The following is a 22,947-nucleotide window of genomic DNA, read 5'->3' as shown; positions in this document are numbered from 1 at the left end:
ATCTCTTGGTCTCCCTCTACGATTTTTACCCTCCACACTGCCCTCCAATGCTAAATTTGAGATCCCTTGATGCCTCAAAACATGTCCTACCAACCGATCCCTTCTTCTAGTCAATTTGTGCCACAAACTTCTCTTCTCCCCAATCCTATTCAATACCTCCTCATTAGTTACGTGATCTACCCACCTTATCTTCAGCATTCTTCTGTAGCACCACATTTCGAAAGCTTCTATTCTCTTCGTCCAAACTGGTTATCGTCCATGTTTCACTTCCATACATGGCTACACTCCATACAAATACTTTCAGAAACGACTTCCTGACACTTAAATCTATACTTGATGTTAACAAATTTCTCTTCTTCAGAAACGATATCCTTGCCATTGCCAGTCTACATTTCATATCCTCTCTACTTCGACCATCATCAGTTATTTTGCTCCCCAAATAGCAAAACTCCTTTACTACTTTAAGTGTCTCATTTCCTAATCTAATACCCTCAACGTCACCCGACTTAATTTGACTACATTCCATTATCCTTGTTTTGCTTTTGTTGATGTTCATCTTATATCCTCCCTTCAAGACACCATCCATTCCGTTCAACTGCTCTTCCAAGTCCTTTGCTGTCTCTGACAGAATTACAATGTCATCGGCGAACCTCAAAGTTTTTATTTCTTCTCCATGGATTTTAATACCTACTCCGAATTTTTCTTTTGTTTCCTTTACTGCTCAATATACAGATTGAATAACATCGGGGAGAGGCTACAACCCTGTCTTACTCCCTTCCCAACCACTGCTTCCCTTTCATGTCCCTCGACTCGTCATCTGGTTTCTGTACAAATTGTAAACAGCCTTTCACTCCCTGTATTTTACCCCTGCCACCTTCAGAATTTGAAAGAGAGTATTCCAGTTAACGTTGTCAAAAGCTTTCTCTAAGTCTACAAATGCTAGAAACGTAGGTTTGCCTTCTCTTAATCTTTCTTCTAAGATAAGTTGTAAGGTTAGTATTGCCTCACGTGTTCCAACATTTCTATGGAATCCAAACTGATCTTCCCGAAGTCGGCTTCTACTAGTTTTTCCATTCGTCTGTAAAGAATTCGCGTTAGTATTTTGCAGCTGTGACTTATTAAACTGATAGTTCGGTAATTTTCACATCTGTCAACACCTGCTTTCTTTGGGATTGGAATTATTATATATATATCTAAAAACAAAGATGATGTGACTTACCAAATGAAAGTGCTGACAGGTCGACAGACACGCAAACAAACACAAACATACACACAGAAGTCTGTGGGTATTTCGCCTGTCTCGTACATCTTGCTCACCAGATGGTAGAGTTTTGTCAGGACTGGTTCTCCCAAGGCCATCAGTAGTTCTAATGGAATGTTGTCTACTCCCGGGGCCTTGTTTCGACTCAGGTCTTTCAGTGCTCTGTCAAACTCTTCACGCAGTATCATATCTCCCATTTCATCTTCATCTACATCCTCTTCCATTTCCATAATATTGTCCTCAAGTACATCGGCCTTGTATAAACCCTCTATATACTCCTTCCACCTTTCTGCCTTCCCTTCTTTGCTTAGAACTGGGTTGCCATCTGAGCTCTTGATATTCATACAAGTGGTTCTCTTCTCTCCAAATGTCTCTCTAATTTTCCTGTAGGCGGTATCTATCTTACCCCTAGTGAGATAAGCCTCTACATCCTTAAATTTGTCCTCTAGCCGTCCCTGCTTAGCCATTTTGCACTTCCTGTCGATCTCATTTTTGAGACGTTTGTATTCCTTTTTGCCTGCTTCATTTACTGCATTTTTATATTTTCTCCTTTCATCAATTAAATTCAATATTTCTTCTGTTACCCAAGGATTTCTATTAGCCCTCGTCTTTTTACCTACTTGATCCTCTGCTGCCTTCACTACTTCATCCCTCAGAGCTACCCATTCTTCTTCTACTGTATTTCTTTCCCCCTTTCCTGTCAATTGTTCCCTTATGCTCTCCCTGAAACTCTGTACAACCTCTGGTTCTTTCAGTTTATCCAGGTCCCACCTCCTTAAATTCCCACCTTTTTGCAGTTTCTTCAGTTTCAATCTGCAGTTCATAAACAATAGATTGTGGTCAGAATCCACATCTGCCCCTGGAAATGTCTTACAATTTAAAACCGGGTTCCTAAATCTCTGTCTTACCATTATATAAACTATCTGATACCTTTTAGTATCTCCAGGATTCTTCCAGGTATACAACCTTCTCTTATGATTCTTGAACCAAGTGTTAGCTATGATTAAGTTATGCTCTGTGCAAAATTCTACAAGGCGGCTTCCTCTTTCATTTCTTCCCCCCAATCCATATTCACCTACTATGTTTCCTTCTCTCCCTTTTCCTACTGACGAATTCCAGTCTCCCATGACTATTAAATTTTCGTCTCCCTTCACTACCTGAATAATTTCTTTTATCTCATCATACATTTGATCAATTTCTTCATCATCTGCAGAGCTAGTTGGCATATAAACTTGTACTACTGTAGTAGGCATGGGCTTTGTGTCTATCTTGGCCACAATAATGCGTTCACTATGCTGTTTGTAGTAGCTAACCAGCACTCCTATTTTTTTATTCATTATCAAACCTACTCCTGCATTACCCCTATTTGACTTTGTATTTATAACCCTGTATTTGCCTGACCAAAAGTCATGTTCCTCCTGCCACCGAACTTCACTAATTCCCACTATAACTTTAACCTATCCATTTCCCTTTTTAAATTTTCTAACCTACCTGCGCGATTAAGTGATCTGACATTCCACACTCCGATCCGTAGAACGCCAGTTTTCTTTCTCCTGATAACGACATCCTTTTGAATAGTCCCCGCCCGGAGATCCGAATGGGGGACTATTTTACCTCCGGAATATTTTACCCAAGAGGACGCCATCATCATTCAATCATACAGTAAAGCTGCATGTCCTCGGGAAAATTTACGGCCGTAGTTTCCCCTTGCTTTCAGCCCTTCGCAGTACCAGCACAGCAAGGCCGTTTTGGTTAATGTTACAAGGCCTGATTAGTCAATCATCCAGACTGTTGCCCCTGCAACTACTGAAAAGGCTGCTGCCCCTCTTCAGGAACCACATGTTTGTCTGGCCTCTCAACAGATACCCCTCTGTTGTGGTTGCACCTACGGTACGGCCATCTGTATCGCTGAGGCACGCAAGCCTCCACACCAACGGCAAGGTCCATTGTTCATGGGGGGGTTGACCTATATAGCTAAAACGAAATCCACAGTACTACAAGACCAAAACTCTCCCATGTAATTAATGTTGAAAACTTAAGCTGACCACTGTAGGTAAAACAAATTCCGTGATACCTACTTCTCACAATCCAAAATAATTACCAACAACTAACATTACAGCCCAAAACTTCATTAAAAATTGCATTGAAACCTATGTTGATATACAATACAAGAAATATCCAGTATGCACATAAACACACATACCATGCAATAAAAAATAAATAAAACCATGAAAACATATTTAGCAACCAAAGTCAACGATGTAGAAATCTAGCAATCTAATGATAGCAAAAATACTATGCCATCAATGCAACCTCTCAAATGATCAGCCTAGACCTCTGCAACCAGGATTCCCTCTGGATAGAATGCCATACATTGTCCTGCTGACATTGCAACATACACTCCTGGAAATGGAAAAAAGAACACATTGACACCGGTGTGTCAGACCCACCATACTTGCTCCGGACACTGCGAGAGGGCTGTACAAGCAATGATCACACACACGGCACAGCGGACACACCAGGAACCGCGGTGTTGGCCGTCGAATGGCGCTAGCTGCGCAGCATTTGTGCACCGCCGCCGTCAGTGTTAGCCAGTTTGCCGTGGCATACGGAGCTCCATCGCAGTCTTTAACACTGGTAGCATGCCGCGACAGCGTGGACGTGAACCGTATGTGCAGTTGACGGACTTTGAGCGAGGGCGTATAGTGGGCATGCGGGAGGCCGGGTGGACGTACCGCCGAATTGCTCAACACGTGGGGCGTGAGGTCTCCACAGTACATCGATGTTGTCGCCAGTGGTCGGCGGAAGGTGCACGTGCCCGTCGACCTGGGACCGGACCGCAGCGACGCACGGATGCACGCCAAGACCGTAGGATCCTACGCAGTGCCGTAGGGGACCGCACCGCCACTTCCCAGCAAATTAGGGACACTGTTGCTCCTGGGGTATCGGCGAGGACCATTCGCAACCGTCTCCATGAAGATGGGATACGGTCCCGCACACCGTTAGGCCGTCTTCCGCTCACGCCCCAACATCGTGCAGCCCGCCTCCAGTGGTGTCGCGACAGGCGTGAATGGAGGGACGAATGGAGACGTGTCGTCTTCAGCGATGAGAGTCGCTTCTGCCTTGGTGCCAATGATGGTCGTATGCGTGTTTGGCGCCGTGCAGGTGAGCGCCACAATCAGGACTGCATACGACCGAGGCACACAGGGCCAACACCCGGCATCATGGTGTGGGGAGCGATCTCCTACACTGGCCGTACACCACTGGTGATCGTCGAGGGGACACTGAATAGTGCACGGTACATCCAAACCGTCATCGAACCCATCGTTCTACCATTCCTAGACCGGCAAGGGAACTTGCTGTTCCAACAGGACAATGCACGTCCGCATGTATCCCGTGCCACCCAACGTGCTCTAGAAGGTGTAAGTCAACTACCCTGGCCAGCAAGATCTCCGGATCTGTCCCCCATTGAGCATGTTTGGGACAGGATGAAGCGTCGTCTCACGCGGTCTGCACGTCCAGCACGAACGCTGGTCCAACTGAGGCGCCAGGTGGAAATGGCATGGCAAGCCGTTCCACAGGACTACATCCAGCATCTCTACGATCGTCTCCATGGGAGAATAGCAGCCTGCATTGCTGCGAAAGGTGGATATACACTGTACTAGTGCCGACATTGTGCATGCTCTGTTGCCTGTGTCTATGTGCCTGTGGTTCTGTCAGTGTGATCATGTGATGTATCTGACCCCAGGAATGTGTCAATAAAGTTTCCCCTTCCTGGGACAATGAATTCACGGTGTTCTTATTTCAATTTCCAGGAGTGTATATTGGTTCCTAGTCCGAAACGCAGAAACGATGATCAGTCTCAAACCATCTGCACAAATGAACACTTCACATATGGCAGTTATATCAAATTTTTTAATTGTGTTCAATGTGTCCTCCATTGCAGCATGCAGGGACCTCTCATTAACTTTATCATATCCACAACTAACAAAAACTGAAACATAAAATTAAATCTCCTTCCATAAACAACACACCACACTAATGAACCCAAACCCAAAAACAAATATATTTCCCTGATGAAATTTTCACTCTGCAGCGGAGTCTGTGCTGATATGAAACTTCCTGGCAGACTAAAACTGTGCGCTAGACCGAGACTCAAACTCGGGATCTTTGCCTTTTGCGGGCAAGTGCTCTACCGACTGAGCTACCCAAGCATGACTCACGACCTGTCCTCACAGTTTCACGTCTGCCAGTACCTTGTCTCCTACCATGGGAAGGGAAGGTAGGAGACGAGTTACTGATGGAAGTGAAGTAGTGAGAACGGGTCATGAGTCTAACCTAACCTAACCTAACCTAACCTATTTGGGTAGCTCAGTTGCTAGAGTACATGTCCGTGAAAGGCAAAGTTCCTGAGTTCTGATGTCGGTCTGGCACATAGTTTTAATCTGCCAGGAAGTTTCATATCAGTGCACAGTCTGCTGCACAGTAAAAATTTCATTCTGGAAACATCCCCCAGGCTGCAACTAAGCCATGTCTCCGCAATATCCTTTCTTCCAGAAGTGCTAGTCTTGGAGGGTTTGCAGGAGAGCTTCTGTGAAGTTGGAAAGGTAGGAGGCGAGGTACTGGTAGAAGTGAAGCTGTGTGGACAGGTTGTGAGTCATGCTTGGTCAGCTCAGTTGATAGAGCACTTACCAGCAAAAGGCAAATGTCTCGAATTCGAGTCTCCGTCCGGCACACAGTTTTAATTTGCCAGAAAGTTTCAAATATGTTTCTGTAATTGTCTACACCAAAAGCATATATCCCATCACAAACTCTTTCAGTATTATTCATACAGATAGCAACCTAGAAGTCCATTAAATCACTAACAGCATTCACAAACAATATAGGAACAAACATCAGACATCCCACACCAGGGCATACCACCACAACCTCACAACATGAACTCTGCAGACATGATCCAATTCATATATGCCACACCACCATGATGTATTATAACATGGCACAGTTTTGTCACTGGTCAAAGCAGACCGATGATACAGAATACTTCGGGTAAGAAAACCTGACATGCTGACAGATTGGCCTGAAGCACAGACTGAGGCCCAGGTTAGGTTGGAATGTGACAGTTTGCTGTGACTTAGTGAAACCAACATATCTCAAAATGAAAATTTGATTGCAGCAATAGGTTGATGTGTAGATTTAGTCCAACATATTGGCTCATCATTGCAATAACTTACTTATATGCCATATTCCTGATTTGTGATGATGTGATTAAATTCTATCTTGATAAAACAAAACAACAGCCAACTTTATTTATGAAACATAGAATAGTAGCAAACAAGCATTCTGATTCATTTTATTCAGTTCCCACCATTCATCATGCAAAGTGATACCAACATTGACATGCAATGTAACAGCCACCGGCCCTGTAAGTGCACTTTTACTTGTCCAATTCATGTAATTGTTCAAGAATTGATGATGCAAATGAGGTTTTTATGTGGCACCTCATACTCACTTTATGGAATACACAGTTGACATTCTTGTTATTAGGATTACTTAACTATAAATTTGTAATCAAAGTTACATGTATTATATTTCAGAAATGAGGCATGTAATTATCCCAATTTCTGCCCCAATGAAATATAAACCCCTAGTGTCTTTGGTAATATCTTTGCTATACATTAGAACAGCTGTTTTGGAGTTTGGTGTGCATGTGGACATACTGAGAGAATAAGCTGATGTATGGAAGCATGTGGATTTTCAGTGGTTGGGTGTTAAATACGTACTTAATATTCTACATGGCCATCCAACATGTAGTGTAAACATTGTTCCCATTTGATACATATCATGTTAATTTTTATAAGTGGTTTCATATGTGGGCTGGTGGGTGTTGCATAGAAGTATGTCTATTTAAGTACTAGACTGCATCCAATATTAACACTTTCGAGACGTAGCCAGGATCTCACTTGGCCACAGAGTATGAAATCTTATGTTGACAACTCTGCCATTTGGTGTGTTTTTATGTAGATTTGTCTGTACAAATTATGTGTTTTATTTTAACTGTGTTTGCTATGTTTTGTTGGTTGGTTGGTAGGTAATGATTATGAAGTCGAAATTCGCCAATAGCAAACAAACTGGAAATTGTACATACAGCTCATAATTTACATATTTTCTTTTGAAAACTGTTGAATGTTGTTTTAGTCATGACACTTGGATCACACACTGTTCTTAGTGATTAATATGTGATATGCCTCACACAAAGCTATACATACTTTGTCAATGTAATAATAAAGGCAACACCAGAAAAAAAGCGCACGCACGCACGCACGCACGCACACACACACACACACACTGTACAGTACCTTTTTGTTTGATTCCTGAAATGTTGTTGTTGTTGTTGTTGTTGTTGTTGTGGTCTTCAGTCCTGAGACTGGTTTGATGCAGCTCTCCATGCTACTCTATCCTGTGCAAGCTTCTTCATCTCCCAGTACCTACTGCAACCTACATCCTTCTGAATCTGCTTAGTGTATTCATCTCTTGGTCTCCCCCTACGATTTTTACTCTCCACGCTGCCCTCCAATACTAAATTGGTGATCCCTTGATGCCTCAGAACATGTCCTACCAACCGATCCCTTCTTCTGGTCAAGTTGTGCCACAAACTCCTCTTCTCCCCAATCCTATTCAGTACCTCCTCATTAGTTATGTGATCTACCCATCTAATCTTCAGCATTCTTCTGTAGCATCACATTTCGAAAGCTTCTATTCTCTTCTTGTCCAAACTATTTACCGTCCATGTTTCACTTCCATACATGGCTACACTCCATACAAATACTTTCAGAAACGACTTCCTGACACTTAAATCTATACTCGATGTTAGCAAATTTCTCTTCTTCAGAAACGCTTTCCTTGCCATTGCCAGTCTACATTTTATATCCTCTCTACTTCGACCATCATCAGTTATTTTGCTCCCCAAATAGCAAAACTCCTTTACTACTTTAAGTGTCTCAATTCCTAACCTAATACCCTCAACATCACCCGACTTAATTTGGCTACATTCCATTATCCTCGTTTTGCTTTTGTTGATGTTCATCTTATATCCTCCCTTCAAGACACCAGCCATTCCGTTCAACTGCTCTTCCAAGTCCTTTGCTGTCTCTGACAGAATTACAATGCCATGAACCTCAAAGTTTTTATTTCTTCTCCATGGATTTTAATACCTACTCCGAAGTTTTCTTTTGTTTCCTTTACTGCTTGCTCAATATACAGAATGAATAACATCGGGGAGAGGCTACAACCCTGTCTTACTCCCTTCCCAACCACTGCTTCCCTTTCATGTCCCTCGACTCTTATAACTGCCATCTGTTTTCTGTACAAATTGTAAATAGCCCTTCGCTCCCTGTATTTTACCCCTGCCACCTTTAGAATTTGAAAGAGAGTATTCCAGTCAACATTGTCAAAAGCTTTCTCTAAGTCTACAAATGCTAGAAACGTAGGTTTGCGTTTCCTTAATCTTTCTTCTAAGATAAGTCGTAAGGTCAGTATTGCCTCACGTGTTCCAGTATTTCTATGGAATCCAAACTGATCTTCCCCGAGGTCGGCTTCTACTAGTTTTTCCATTCGTCTGTAAAGAATTCGTATTAGTATTTTGCAGCTGTGGCTCATTAAACTGATTGTTCGGTAATTCTCACATCTGTCAACACCTGCTTTCTTTGGGATTGGAATTATTATATTCTTCTTGAAGTCTGAGGGTATTTCGCCTGTTTCATACATCTTGCTCACCAGATGGTAGAGTTTTGTCAGGACTGGCTCTCCCAAGGCCGTCAGTAGTTCCAATGGAATGTTGTCTACTCCGGGGGCCTTGTTTCGACTCAGGTCTTTCAGTGCTCTGTCAAACTCTTCACGCAGTATCTTATCTCCCATTTCGTCTTCATCTACATCCTCTTCCATTTCCATAATATTGTCCTCAAGTACATCACCCTGGTATAAACCCTCTATATAGTCCTTCCACCTTTCTGTCTTCCCTTCTTTGCTTAGAACTGGGTTGCCATCTGAGCTCTTGATATTCATACAAGTGGTTCTCTTCTCTCCAAAGGTCTCTTTAATTTTCCTGTAGGCAGTATCTATCTTACCCCTAGTGAGACAAGCCTCTACATCCTTACATTTGTCCTCTAGCCATCCCTGCTTAGCCATTTTGCACTTCCTGTCGATCTCATTTTTGAGACGTTTGTATTCCTTTTTGCCTGCTTCATTTACTGCATTTTTATATTTTCTCCTTTCATCAATTAAATTCAATATTTCTTCTGTTACCCAAGGATTTCTACTAGCCCTCGTCTTTTTACCTACTTGATCCTCTGCTGCCTTCACTACTTCATCCCTCAAAGCTACCCATTTTTCTTCTACTGTATTTCTTTCCCCCATTCCTGTCAATTGTTCCCTTATGCTCTCCCTGAAACTCTGTACAACCTCTGGTTCTTTCAGTTTACCCAGGTCACATCTCCTTAAATTCCCACTGTTTTGCAGTTTCTTCAGTTTTACTCTACAGGTCATAACCAATAGATTGTGGCCAGAGTCCACATCTGCCCCTGGAAATGTCTTACAATTTAAAACCTGGTTCCTAAATCTCTGTCTTACCATTATATAATCTATCTGATACCTTTTAGTATCTCCAGGGTTCTTCCATGTATACAACCTTCTATCATGATTCTTAAACCAATTGTTAGCTATGATTAAGTTGTGCTCTGTGCAAAATTCTACAAGGCGGCTTCCTCTTTCATTTCGTAGCCCCAATCCATATTCACCTACTACGTTTCCTTCTCTCCCTTTTCCTACACTCGAATTCCAGTCACCCATGAGTATTAAATTTTCGTCTCCCTTCACTATCTGAATAATTTCTTTTATTTCATCATACATTTCTTCAATTTCTTCGTCATCTGCAGAGCTAGTTGGCATATAAACTTGTACTACTGTAGTAGGTGTGGGCTTCGTATCTATCTTGGCCACAATAATACGTTCACTATGCTGTTTGTAGTAGCTTACCCGCATTCCTATTTTCCTATTCATTATTAAACCTACTCCTGCATTACCCCTATTTGACTTTGTGTTTATAACCCTGTAGTCACCTGACCAGAAGTCTTGTTCTTCCTGCCACCGAACTTCACTAATTCCCACTATATCTAACTTTAACCTATCCATTTCCCTTTTCAAATTTTCTAACCTACCTGCCCGATTAAGTGATCTGACATTCCACGCTCCGATCCGTAGAACGCCAGTTTTCTTTCTCCTGATAATGACGTTCTCTTGAGTAGTCCCCGCCCGGAGATCCGAATGGGGGACTATTTTACCTCCGGAATATTTTACCCAAGAGGATGCCATCATCATTTAATCATACAGTAAAGCTGCATGCCCTCGGGAAAAATTACGGCCGTAGTTTCCCCTTGCTTTCAGCCGTTCGCAGTACCAGCACAGCAGGGCCGTTTTGGTTATTGTTACAAGGCCAGATCAGTCAATCATCCAGACTGTTGTCCTTGCAACTACTGAAAAGGCTGCTGCCCCTCTTCAGGAACCACACGTTTGTCTGGTCTCTCAACAGATACCCCTCCATTGTGGTTGTACCTACGGTACGGCTATCTGTATCGCTGAGGCACGCAAGCCTCCCCACCAACGGCAAGGTCCATGGTTCATGGGGGGGGATTCCTGAAATAAGTGCTCTTAAATATTTATCACCATCATGAAATGCTTTTGTTTTTTTTTGTTTTTTTTTATACATTATATTTGTCTCAGAATAATAATTGATTGACAACTGCTATAAAATTCTTGGGTTTCCAGCTGGATGAGTTTGTTGAAAAGCACAAGTTTTTGTTGGCTGTCACTCCCATTATATTGTGGCAAAGTGCCAAAACAGCACCTTATATAGGTAATACCTCATGCCAGTGTCACAAGGCGGATGAGGATCGAGGGAGAGTCCGCATGTGAGTCCCAGCGTAATAGGTCAGCTTCATCTAATGTGTCTAGGTGTCTCTTAGCTGGAAGGATTTGTTGTATATTGTGGCCTGTAACTTGTCCCGACCAGAGCTGTCTTGGTACCTGCTTTCTCTGTTAATGAGGCCATTATTAGTCCTGACTTTGATGTCTCAGGCTTGCTTACAATGTAGTTCTGAAATCCACTGGCATGCTCAAAATTCAAACATATAGCTTTCATCTAAGCCGTTTTCAGCAAATGTCAGTTTATCTTTCTGCCTGGGGCAAATGTACCTGGCACAGTCAAAGACGTGCTGCAGAATCAGTAAACAGTGTTATGTCTGCCGTGCATACTACAGTCCAAATTCACAGAGTATATTGTAGGCACCAAGTGTGTGATGTCTCACTGGACTCTTGTTTGAATCAGCTAGATTGCTAATTTTCCACTGAAGAATGTTTTAATATTGTTTCTGCAGTATCAGTGTAACCTAGTTTGTTGACGGTCAGTGTGGCAGAAATCCCACAAGCTTTTTCTGTTCCTGTGTTATTGAAGACTTACATGTTGTCTGCATTGTCTTCTTGATTTGTGTACCACTGTAACCATTTCTTCAGAAGATCTCTTTAGATGTTGTAGTTTGCTAGACAGACTTTCCAGGTCATTTATGGCCCAAGCTGTATGGACAAGAATTCTAAAAGCAGTGTCATATTGGGCTGGCTGGTAGGAGCTAGATGCATGAAAATACAGGTGTTTGTGCTTCATTTCCTGTGTTGAGTTAGCTAATAAGACATCTTGATTCTTCCATACCAAAATGTCCAGAATTGGGAGACAGTCATCATTCTCTACTTCCATAGTGAATTTATTTTCTCACGATTGGCACAGATGTGTCCGAAATATTCATCCAGGGTGTCCATATCATGTGGTTACATAACTAGGACATCTATGTACAGTACAAATGCTTGAGTCTCAGGTATGCCTTCTCAAATTTTAATTTTCTCAAAACACTGCATGTGTAGTTTGCCTTATATCTTCTTCTATGGCAGACTGTTATTTCCACCACCCACTTCATACTCATAGAAATGCCCACTATGCTAAAAGTAAGTCATGGCATGAGAGTATTGCAAAGTACTGCTATTTGTGGTTTGATAGTTCTTCGCATGGGAGACAAAATGCACTAATTAAGGCTTCAATAATTTAATGTGAGCTGAATGTGATAATTGTTAAATATTGGGGTGTAACAAAGGAAACCATCAAAATGGTGACTAACGATGTCCTCTCACACAGCAGAGGCTACCAAGTGAGCTCTTCATTGGACCATTTCTGACCATAGTATGCTATGAGTGTCCACAAGTCTAGAGATATCTAGGTGCCACGTGAAGTGCAGTGTTATTGACCACACTGGGACTCAAACAGGGACCCATCTCCCACCCCACCCCTTGTCTCCATGGACACTCACTCTGGTACCGCGCATTGCAAAATTTGAATCCGCACCAGACGGCATGGAGGTCGAAGACCCCTAGAGGTCTCTGCATCATCGCGCCGTAAGCCGTGGCAGCGCGCGCCTCCTGGCCCACATTTAGTGTGAAGGCACCAAAGTGGAACACGTGGTCCTAGCGGCCAATAGCAGCAACCCCAATCACGTATTTAAGCACCTACCTCTTGCTCAGCCAGTCAGTCTAATCTTGCGTGCGTCTCTGGACTTATCGCCTTGCCTTAGACAGCTTCTTTACTTTCTTGTTTTGTGTATGATTGGACATGGTTTTCTTGTGATTCTGTTGTTTCGATCTTGTTGTTGTTAGTTAGGTCCTTCATTGGTCATATCCGTCCTCTCCCGTTTGTGTCATTGTTCGCAGCCCGCTCCGTGGGTCCCGCCAAGCTTTCTGTTCCATCAACCCCGCGACCGTTCCGGTCGCAGTTACAACACTCACTGTTGCTCAAATTTTTTTTAGCCACTCTCAAATCTGAGAATCTATTCTATATGCTTGGACCTTTGTTAAGAGTCTGCAGTATGACAACTATGTCAAATGTTTTCCAGAAATCAAGGAATATGGAATCTGCCTGTTGCCCTTCATTCACGGTCCACAGGATATCATGCAAGAAAAGAGCAAGCTGAGTTGTGTACATGAGCGATGCTGTCTTAAGTTCATGTTGATTTGTGGGTAGAAGCCTTTCTCTCTCAACCAAATTTATCGTATTCATACTTAGAATATGCTCAGTAATTCTGCATCAAATTGACGTTAAGGATATTGATCAGTAGTTTTCCTAATTACTCTTCGTATATACTGGAGTTTTTCTTCCTAGCCTTTTGGGACTGGAAGAGAGATTTGCAATAAATACCAGCCAACGAGGCCAATACTGAAAAGTTTTCTCTGTTAAATCAAATTGGTGTTCCATCTGGACGTGAAGACTTATTTGTTTTCAACTCTTTCAGCTGCTTTTCAATGCCAAGGATGCCTAGGATGTTCACTAAACAGGAGTTTATGTGGCAGTGGAATGATGGTATTTCTGTGCGATTATCCTCCATATGTAATTTTTTGATGTGATATTTAAAACGCCAGCTTTCCTTTTGCTGTCTTGTGTTACCACTACATCAGACTGGACTCGCTTAGCTATTGCATACCCATAATCCTGTATGGGGACAGCAGCGTGCATGAGGCGAGCTAGCAGTTGATCTCACAGATCTCTCTATTCTGTGTACTGTTCTGCTTTCATTCATCCCTATAACCAAAAATCTGACAATGTGTGTGTGTGTTGTTCTAAGAGAGTGTGGTGATCAGAAAAGATACGTCTAGAATGGGGCCAGGGCCATTACGTAGTCTTTTGCAGCGCAGTGTTGGTTGCACTGGGCATGAGGCAGGGAGATATGAAAGAGGATGTGTCAGCAGTTGGTTATAAACACCCAAAAGAGGGAACAGTGTGTTTCACAGTTAGTTGAAGTAGTTATTTCAAATCTTTGCGTGAATGTAACCACAGAATGCACATGTATTCAATAAAACCACCATTAACCCCAAAAGTTTTCAAGTTATTCACCATAGCAGTAAAAATCAATTTGTGGCACATGATTTACCACTGAAATTATGGTGTGAAGTGATGTGATAGATACATCTGAATCACTACTTATATTGTTCAGTAAATACAGGTGAGCTGTTTTTTCTGACATCTCATTTGTTGGCTTCACTAATGCAGAACCAACTCACCACCACTTTCGAAGCTAAACAATAATCCAGGCTGTGGACAATGCTACATATCAGCCTGTAACTCCCTTTGTTTCAAAAAAGTAACAAATAAAAATATCACACCTGTATTTGCTACTACTTTTCATAACCCACTGTAACAAGAAGTAATCTACGAATAATATCAAATCGTTTCAATATCGGCACTCAGAATAATCACCTCTTTTTTCACCTTTCATTTATTACTTACAATTACTCTACACTGACCCTCTCCCCTCTCCTCTTTAGGCCACACACAACTAAAGTATTGCCAACATCTGTACCATAGAGGAAGTGTTCTGTCTTTCACTGCCTATTAGGCTAAATGCAATTGAAATGCTGTTTTGCATTATGGTAGAATGGGGAGTGCTGAAAGTACATTTCTGTTCTCGTGGGCAGTAGAATTCATCTAGTTGTTCAGTTAACACGTTTTCCAAAACAGACATATGATTGTCCTGTAATTCATTTGTACAAAATAACAGTGACGTCTTCATAAATGCTCTGCAAACCATGGTGAAGTGCATAGCAGTGTGTACTTAGCATGGTACCACATGTTGGGGTTTCTTCTCAGTCCAATCAACTATGGAGCACGGGAAGAATTACAGCTTAAATCCTTCTGTGCATACTGTATTTAGTGAGATTTTATCTTCTTAGTCCCTATAGGTTTGATAACTAGGAGGCTGAAGAATATGTCCAGAATCTTCACTAAATTGCTGCTCCTTGAAATTGAAGTAGGCTTTCTCAGGATATTTTGCATCTATATTCCTGAGGCTGGATATTCATATTCTTCAACATTTCTGTGACCGTCTCCCATGGTTCAAACAAAACTGGGATCATTCATACCACCCTTCTTCATATACATTCAGCATCCTGCTGTAGTCCTATTTGATATAAGCCCCACACACCCGATCAATATTCTAACATGAGATGCACAAATGATTTGTAAACAGTCTCCTTTGTAGACTGCAGCATTTTCCCAGTAACCTAAGGATGATCGGAAGTCTGCACCTGCCTTACCTGTAACTGACTTATGTGATTATTCCATTTCATATCCCTATGAATTGTTACATCCAGGTATTTGAAGGAGTTGACTGATTCTAATTGTGAATCATTGATGCTGTAATCTTAGGCCACTGCATTTTTCATTTTGTAAAGTGCATATTTTTACGTTTCTGTATATATAAAGTAAGATGCTATTCTTTGTACCACTTTGAAATCTTATCAAGATTTGACTGAATATTTATGCAGCCTTTTTTGGACATAACTTCATAAGCAAACTCGGCACGAAGGATGGGGAAGGAAACCGGCTGTAGTCTCTGAAAGAACCATCCTAGCATTCACCTAAAGTGATTTGAAAAACTCAAAGAAAAATTTAACCTGCTTGGGCAGATGAGGATTTGATCTGCCATTCTCCTGAATAAGAATCCAGTGTGTTACTACTGTGCCACCTCACTTGGCCTCTTCATATAAGTCTAGTATCTCCTGTTACTCATTTTTGGAATGGGTCCCACACAATTGAGTAATATTCTAGGATGAGTGAGAGGAATATTTTTTAAGCCATCTCCATTATAGATTTTCTACAGTTTTCCAGTATCCTACCAATAAACTGAAATCTAACACCTACTTACCTACTAGTGAGCCTATGTTCTCGTTTTGTTGCTACCTAGTATTTGTATGAGGTGACTGGTTCCAATTATGACACATTGATTTTGTTATAAACTATTACATTTTTGCATTTTGTGAAGTGCAGAATTTTACTTTTCTGTACATTTAAAGCAAGTTGCCAATCTTTGCACCAGTTTGCAAGCTTATCAAGATCTGATTGAATATTTCAACTGATGTTGTTATTAATATTGTCTGCTAGGTCATTATTCTACAACATTAACAACAAAGGACCCCAATACGCATCCAGATGCCACACCTAAAGTTACTTCTTTCATTGACTCTCCATCCAAGGGTAACATGCTGCATCCTCCCTACCAAGTAATCCTCAACAGAATCATTAATCTTCAAACAGTGGAAGATCTGGGATACAATAACAACAGATTGAATAAAGATAAATTACTACTTACTACATAAAGATGTTCAGCACTGTACAGGCACTTTTTACAATTATAAGTAAACTAAGCTTATTGTACTTTTAATGGGCCCATCTGCCTCTCAGTGCCTCCCCTCTGTGGTGAAAAGCTGTATATTCTAATTCATGTTGCAGTCATAAATTTCGATACCCCAGATGATCACACTTTTGTTAATCAATTTTGGAGTGATACTGAGTAAAACTGTTTTTGGAAGTCAAGAAATACTCCATCTGACTGCTGAGATTCATAGCTTTCAGAATATCATTTGGGAAAAATGCCAAGTTTGGTTTTGCATGATTGTTATTTTTGGAATCCATGCTGGTTAGCATGGAGGATATCATTCTGTTCAAGATATCTTACTGTGTTAGAGTTCAGAATATGCTGTTGGATTCTAAACAGGTGGATGTCACTGCCATTGGACGGAAGCTTTGTGGATAACTTCTGCTACTGCCCTGGTAACTGGCTGTGACCTGTGTTTGGTTAAAACTGGAGCTAATTCTACAGAAAACTCTATGTAGAATATTATAGAGATCCATTTGGACCCCGGAGCCTTGTTAAATTTAGCTGTTTTTCAACACCACTGACACTAAAATCTACATTAATCATCTTTGCAGTGTTCCAAGAAGTGAACTGGGGCAATACATCTGTATCTTCACTAGTAAAAGAACATTTGAAAACAGAATGTACTGTTTCTGCTTTTACTTTGCAGGTCTCAATTTCAGTTCCTGTGTTGGTGTCATCTATGAATGTCTGGACACAAACTTTGGCATCACTGGCAGCCTTTACGTATGAGCAGAATAGGTTAGGTTAGGTTAGGTCAGGTCTTTAGGTTTTATGACAGATCTCTTGATAAGATTCTGCTGTGGTAGTCATAGCCCTCTTGACATCTGAACGTGTTTAGTTCTACATCTCTCTGCCTAGAGCCCTGTGATTTGCCTTACATCTACTATGCAAAAGTCGCTGTTGCTTGAGAAGTCTCTTTACAGTGACTGTATACCATGAAGAGTTCCTCCCATCATGAATTGGTCTACTAGATATATAACTATCCAGCATATAGTCAACTACTGTTTTTTTTTTTTTTTTTTTTTTTTTAACTTGAGCCACAGTATTTCTGTGCACTCTTAACTTCCTATACTTAGTATTGTAAGAGCTCCATTGCTTTTTAGAAGTGCATCAACACCTATGGATATACAAGGTGGATGGAAAGTTTTTCCCTCACATTTTTTAGAATATTTTTATTACACAGAAGTTTTTCTATTAAAACATGTGTCTGCACTTAAATGAATGACTTGGACAGTCATTTGTTCACTTGTTAGTATTTTATATGGTGTTCCTGATTATGGAGACATTCTCAAAGTCATCTGCCAAAACTCTCTGCAAGCTCTGCTGTCTTTTCACAGGTGACTTGAGTTCCATTCTTCCTGAACATGTATAATAAATTGGTCTCTGCTACGTTAACAAGGTTTGTTGCAGACTACATCCTGTTGTCTAACCCATGTGAACTGTTTCTCTCTCTTACATAAGAACAGCATTTCTAGATTTGGAAAAGTCCATTCTAAACTGCTTAAGAAGAGACAGGAACATTTCTTTGCCAATAATAATGACCATTGATGATCCTTTTTGGATTTTGCATCAACCACATGCAGTTTAGTTTTTCCATAGCCACAGATGCCCCTCAGTACCCATTATCTGCAATCCTTGCGTTGTTCTGTGAGCTGAGACAATTTTCTGTGGTTCATTTGTGCAGATTTGACAATTTTGTTTGTTATGCTTTGGATAAAGCTCTCCTGAAGACTCATCTGTAAATGAAATGTTCATCCTTTTGCTCTTTCCTTCAGGGTTCACATTGTACAAACCACCAAACATTACTCTTTTACAAAATGCATGACAGTCAACAAGTTTTTTTCTGATAGCGTGTGTTTCGTTGGTTAGGCATAAGCATGTTTTCCCCAGGATTATCTATGCGTAAAGCCTCTTATAGTTGTCTTATTGATGGTCTTCTGTCTCTGCTGCTAGGCATCAGACATTTGGTAACTGCCCAAGTACCAATGACAATTTTATCCTTTGCTGAAACTTCCTGGTAGATTAAAACTGTGTGCTGGACTGAGACTTGAACTCGGGACCTTTGCCTCCATGGGCAATTGTTCTACCAAATGAGCTACCCAAGCACGACTCACAACCTGTCCTCACAGCTTTAATTCCGCCAGTACCAGATTTTGGTTTTAATGTTTGGTGTGTGTTTTTTTGGTCCTCCAGCTCCTTCACTGTCACTGACATTGCCATTTCCTTTGTTAACTCAAAGTCTAACGATTTTTGATGTTTGAGCAATTTGTGTGTTAAGACATTCCTCTGGTATGTAGACCTTGAATCTGGGAACGAACATGTTCATGTTTTGGTCCCATTTGTTAAATGACACGCTTAAAGGATGAGGAATGCAGGTAACTACAGAGAAATATACAGAGAAAATTAAAAATTAGTTTAAATAAGCAATGTACAAATCCATTAAATCAAAGAAAATTAAACTTTCTCCAATCTGTCATTTTTATCTCCCTAATTACAATTTAGACATAACATAAATTATTTTTCTGTTCTTTAATTAGGTGGAAACAGATGGACATGTAAAACAAAAAAACTGAATGACAAACTTTCATTAACTTACCAAGCTCAGGTATGTTAAATTTAATAAAAAGATCAACATATAAGAAGGGCACCACTACAACAGTTGCCAGCAACAGAAAAATAAGTGTGGGAATGTGTTCACTATGACTCTTCAAGTAATTTAGACTTGCATTAAAGTTTATACAGCCAGCAATGTCAGTTGGTATAAAGGGGTCTTCTCTCCACAGAGCATCAAAACTCAGGGGCTCTGTTAAAAAGGGGAGAAACTTTCTGATCATCCTGTATAAATTATGGTGACGCACTGCTCATTGCTACAGAAATGAGCTTTGAAATATATTTTCTTCTTTGGCTTCAGTTTTGCATGATGGATCCATCTTCTGTTTGATCTGCTAAATTTATTTCTTCCTCCTGGGTGATGGTGGGGTATTTTTTTTTTTTAAGATAATCTTGCATTGGTTGTCCTTTGTAAGAACTCCATAACTTGTTTCTATAGACCTCTGATTTTCAGATTTTCATTGCGGCCTAATCTCCACATATTGGTTTCGGTCATCGTTTGTTTTGATATTCATTGTGTAATATCTTAGAGGCAACTCATTACATTCATGAATGAATGTATTAATCATTTGCTCTGACAAGGCTATGACTTCCTAAATTCATGCCCTGAAATGAGGTCTATTCTGTCTGACATTTTGCCCATCACACCTAGAATAGCTTTTTGTTGCTCACCCAATCTCCACAATATTCTTGTTAGAGCCAATGCTCCTTCTACCCCCATTTCCCTACCCTATGGCACCTTCCCCTGTGACTGGCCACACTGTAATACTTGCCCTATACCACCACCTGTCCCAGCCCTGGATCTGACAAAACATATATGATCAAGGAGAGAGCTGCCTTTGAAACAAGGCATATTGTGTACCAACTGTTTGTAAACAGTGTTTGGCCTTTTACATTGGCATGACCACCACCAAGTGCCACTGGCTCAAAAAACTTGCAAAATCAATACCTTTTTTATATGTGTGTTCTCCTGCCATCACTTTCTATCCAATTTCATTGTGTTGATTGATTGAATTCATTACTTGTTTTTCTGTACTTTCTTGTAAGTGTTGACATCATACATTATTGAGATTTTCCAACCTATATTGCTATCTACTTTTTGAATGTGAAATGTTCAACAGCAGAAAAACTCAAAGTGGTTAACTTATCAACTGGTATTTGTTCTTAGAATTAACTAGCATCACATGAGAATGCTATGACATTGGTTCTGCTTTGGTTACAGTATTGATTCCCAAAGAAACAGTTACCTGATGCACTTTGAATCTCTTACATGTACGAGTCCCAACAAACGAAATACAAATTCAACGCACCGCTTCATAACTGCAAAGATATTCAGACCAAGATTGTTCAGAGCAAAGAAGTAAGGAGTAGTTGGACAATATGGGAATGGTACATCACCAGGGAAAATATAAATTAATTGGTAGTCTATGCAATATTTCTTGACTCTGAATCAATTGAGAATAGAACAGATGTGTATTTGAACTTTTTTCTTCAAGTCATCTTTTTCATGAGTTTCAGGAATACTGACCTTTACTCTTGAAACAAAGAATTTAAGTCTAAAGTAAAGTACATATTTAAATTAAAGATGGTACTGGAAAGCCCAGGTAGAATACAAATGATGGAAAGAGTAAAGGTGACCATTTATTGTATACCTAAGGTACTGAGGAGCTGTCAGGAGCATAAACAAGACTGCAAACATTGCTAATCTGTTGGTCAATGAAGGGTTATGTCAGGTGTTGTGATGAGAGGACAAAAGGGGTAGGTTGTGTAGTTCAATAACAATGGACTTGTTTGATGGCTGGCAAACTTCATAATGTAACCAAAATTTGACACCCTTTTCTCTCTCAATTTTTCAATGACAGTGCTGTTGAACATGACATATCAATTGTGGTTGGCTCTCTGTAACATTCATTTCTATTATCTTCTAACCCATGAAGCTTATCAATTTTTTTTATAGTAATATTGTCCTATCTGAACTATAAATGTCTGCTTCTGATTGTTATTGACGTGAGTGTTAGGGTAATTCTTCAGTGTTTGGTGATAAATTAGTCCAGTTTTTTCACTGAACTGTTGAATAATATATTGAACTCCTCTTATATGTGAAATTTATGGTGCACAGCTGATTCTATAAGTGAAAGTCTATTGCAAGGGACTACTAATTACATCAATCTAAATTACCAATTTTTTCAAGGAGAGAGGTTGACTGTGATTAATTGTGTACAATGTATGGACATCGACATGTCAAATAACAATGTGGTTCTAGCTTGTCTAGATGTTCTATGTACTACAAATGACTAATATGTATGTTAGAATGCGGTCGTAATAATATGACACCACAGTGTATTGCCAGTTTGCGTGCATGCAGTTCATTGCATTACATTTTAGTGTGTGAATTTAGATGGTTGGTGAATTAGTTCACTTCGCTGAAATTGTTGTCTTGATGTATTATGTTAATCTTGTTACCAAATAGTTTGAAGATTTAGTTTCATCGGGGATTTTGTGATTTGACACTGATATGTAAGTTAATATTTGTGTATTCTTTTGTTAATAATTTTTTTTGTTACCAGGGCGTTGCTGAGCAAGGAGAGCAAGGACAAACTTAGTGTCAATTTTATGTATGAACCTCCTCCAGGAACTAAAAAAGAACGTGAAAGAGAAGACGATGAGCCAGAGTATAAATTTGAATGGCAGCGGAAATTCAATGCCCCAAGAGAGGAGTGAGTACTTATAAATGTAAATGCATTATTTTTAATGCTTCTGTTTGTCCACACACCCAAAATAGTTGACACTCTATGTTGTATTTGGATTTTATCGTATGTTTTCTGTTGAAGGAGAATATTTCCCTTATTAGAAGCTACTTGCACAAATTGATTTATTAACTAGACAGTTAGCCAAGCTTGTCCTTCAGATTGCTCGCTTGAGATGTACTGTAAGATAATGTACAATTTTCCTGCCTAAATTTGTGATACTTGAGTTAAACCTGCCTTTTGTGTCAATGCTTTAAAGTATTCCTGTGGTGCATCTTAAGGTATCATTGTTTACACACTATAACAGTAATGGAAATTTCTGGATGGAAAAATAAATAAAATAGGGAAAATCAACCACTTACCTGTAGAGAACTGATGTGTCATACATAGAAACATGTTATAGAAAATGGTTAACACTAGCTTTCGAACCCTTGCCATTTTGCTTGTAAGAGTATGTACATTCACACACATAACCACACAGACAGTCAAATGTACAGGCTTATGGTAGAGACGGACTGATTATTGAATGTCAGTTATTCGAAGCAGTTACCTGGGTAGATGGAAGTAGGGAGGGTGTAGGGAAGGACACAAATGGCAAGGAGAGGGTAACAGAATAATGCAAGGCAGGTCTTTCGCCAGTTGAGTAAGCAGTGCACAAGGTGAACGGAGTTGAGAGGGCAGCATATAGAAGGGTTAGAAAGAGAGGGAGGGGAGGGGAGAAAAGGAGATGATGGTGATGGTGGTGGTGATGATGATGATGATGATGATGATGAAGAAGAAGAAGAAGAAGAAGAAGAAGAAGAGAGACACAAGGAGAGGAGAGAGTAAGGGAGAGGGGTGGAAAAAAGGGAGGAGAGGGAGAAAACTGGGAAATAAGGGAGAATGCGAGAGCTCAAGATACGCATGTTTAAGTCATTAGAGTTGTGCACTGCAAGTTTGGCAATTGTATGGTAAAATTTGCAGTTTGCCACAGTTTTGGAACTGCCATTCACACTAGTGAACAGTTGGGTAATTGGATACTTTT

The 22,947-nt window shown here is 40.4% G+C and overlaps 1 protein-coding gene across 1 annotated transcript in view; it reads left to right on the top strand.

Annotated features, from left to right (window-relative positions):
- Nucleotides 1–22,947, top strand: part of LOC126252944 (corepressor interacting with RBPJ 1) — a 91,181-nt gene that overhangs the window by 14,016 nt on the left and 54,218 nt on the right. The window contains exon 3 of the mRNA XM_049953953.1: nt 21,744–21,893. Coding sequence (XP_049809910.1) covers nt 21,744–21,893 — 150 coding nt within the window. The remainder of the gene's footprint in view (nt 1–21,743; nt 21,894–22,947) is intronic.

The sequence above is a fragment of the Schistocerca nitens genome, chromosome 4, assembly GCF_023898315.1.
Source record: "Schistocerca nitens isolate TAMUIC-IGC-003100 chromosome 4, iqSchNite1.1, whole genome shotgun sequence".
In the NCBI taxonomy this organism is placed as follows: domain Eukaryota; kingdom Metazoa; phylum Arthropoda; class Insecta; order Orthoptera; family Acrididae; genus Schistocerca; species Schistocerca nitens.
This window is presented reverse-complemented; position numbering and strand designations above follow the sequence as displayed.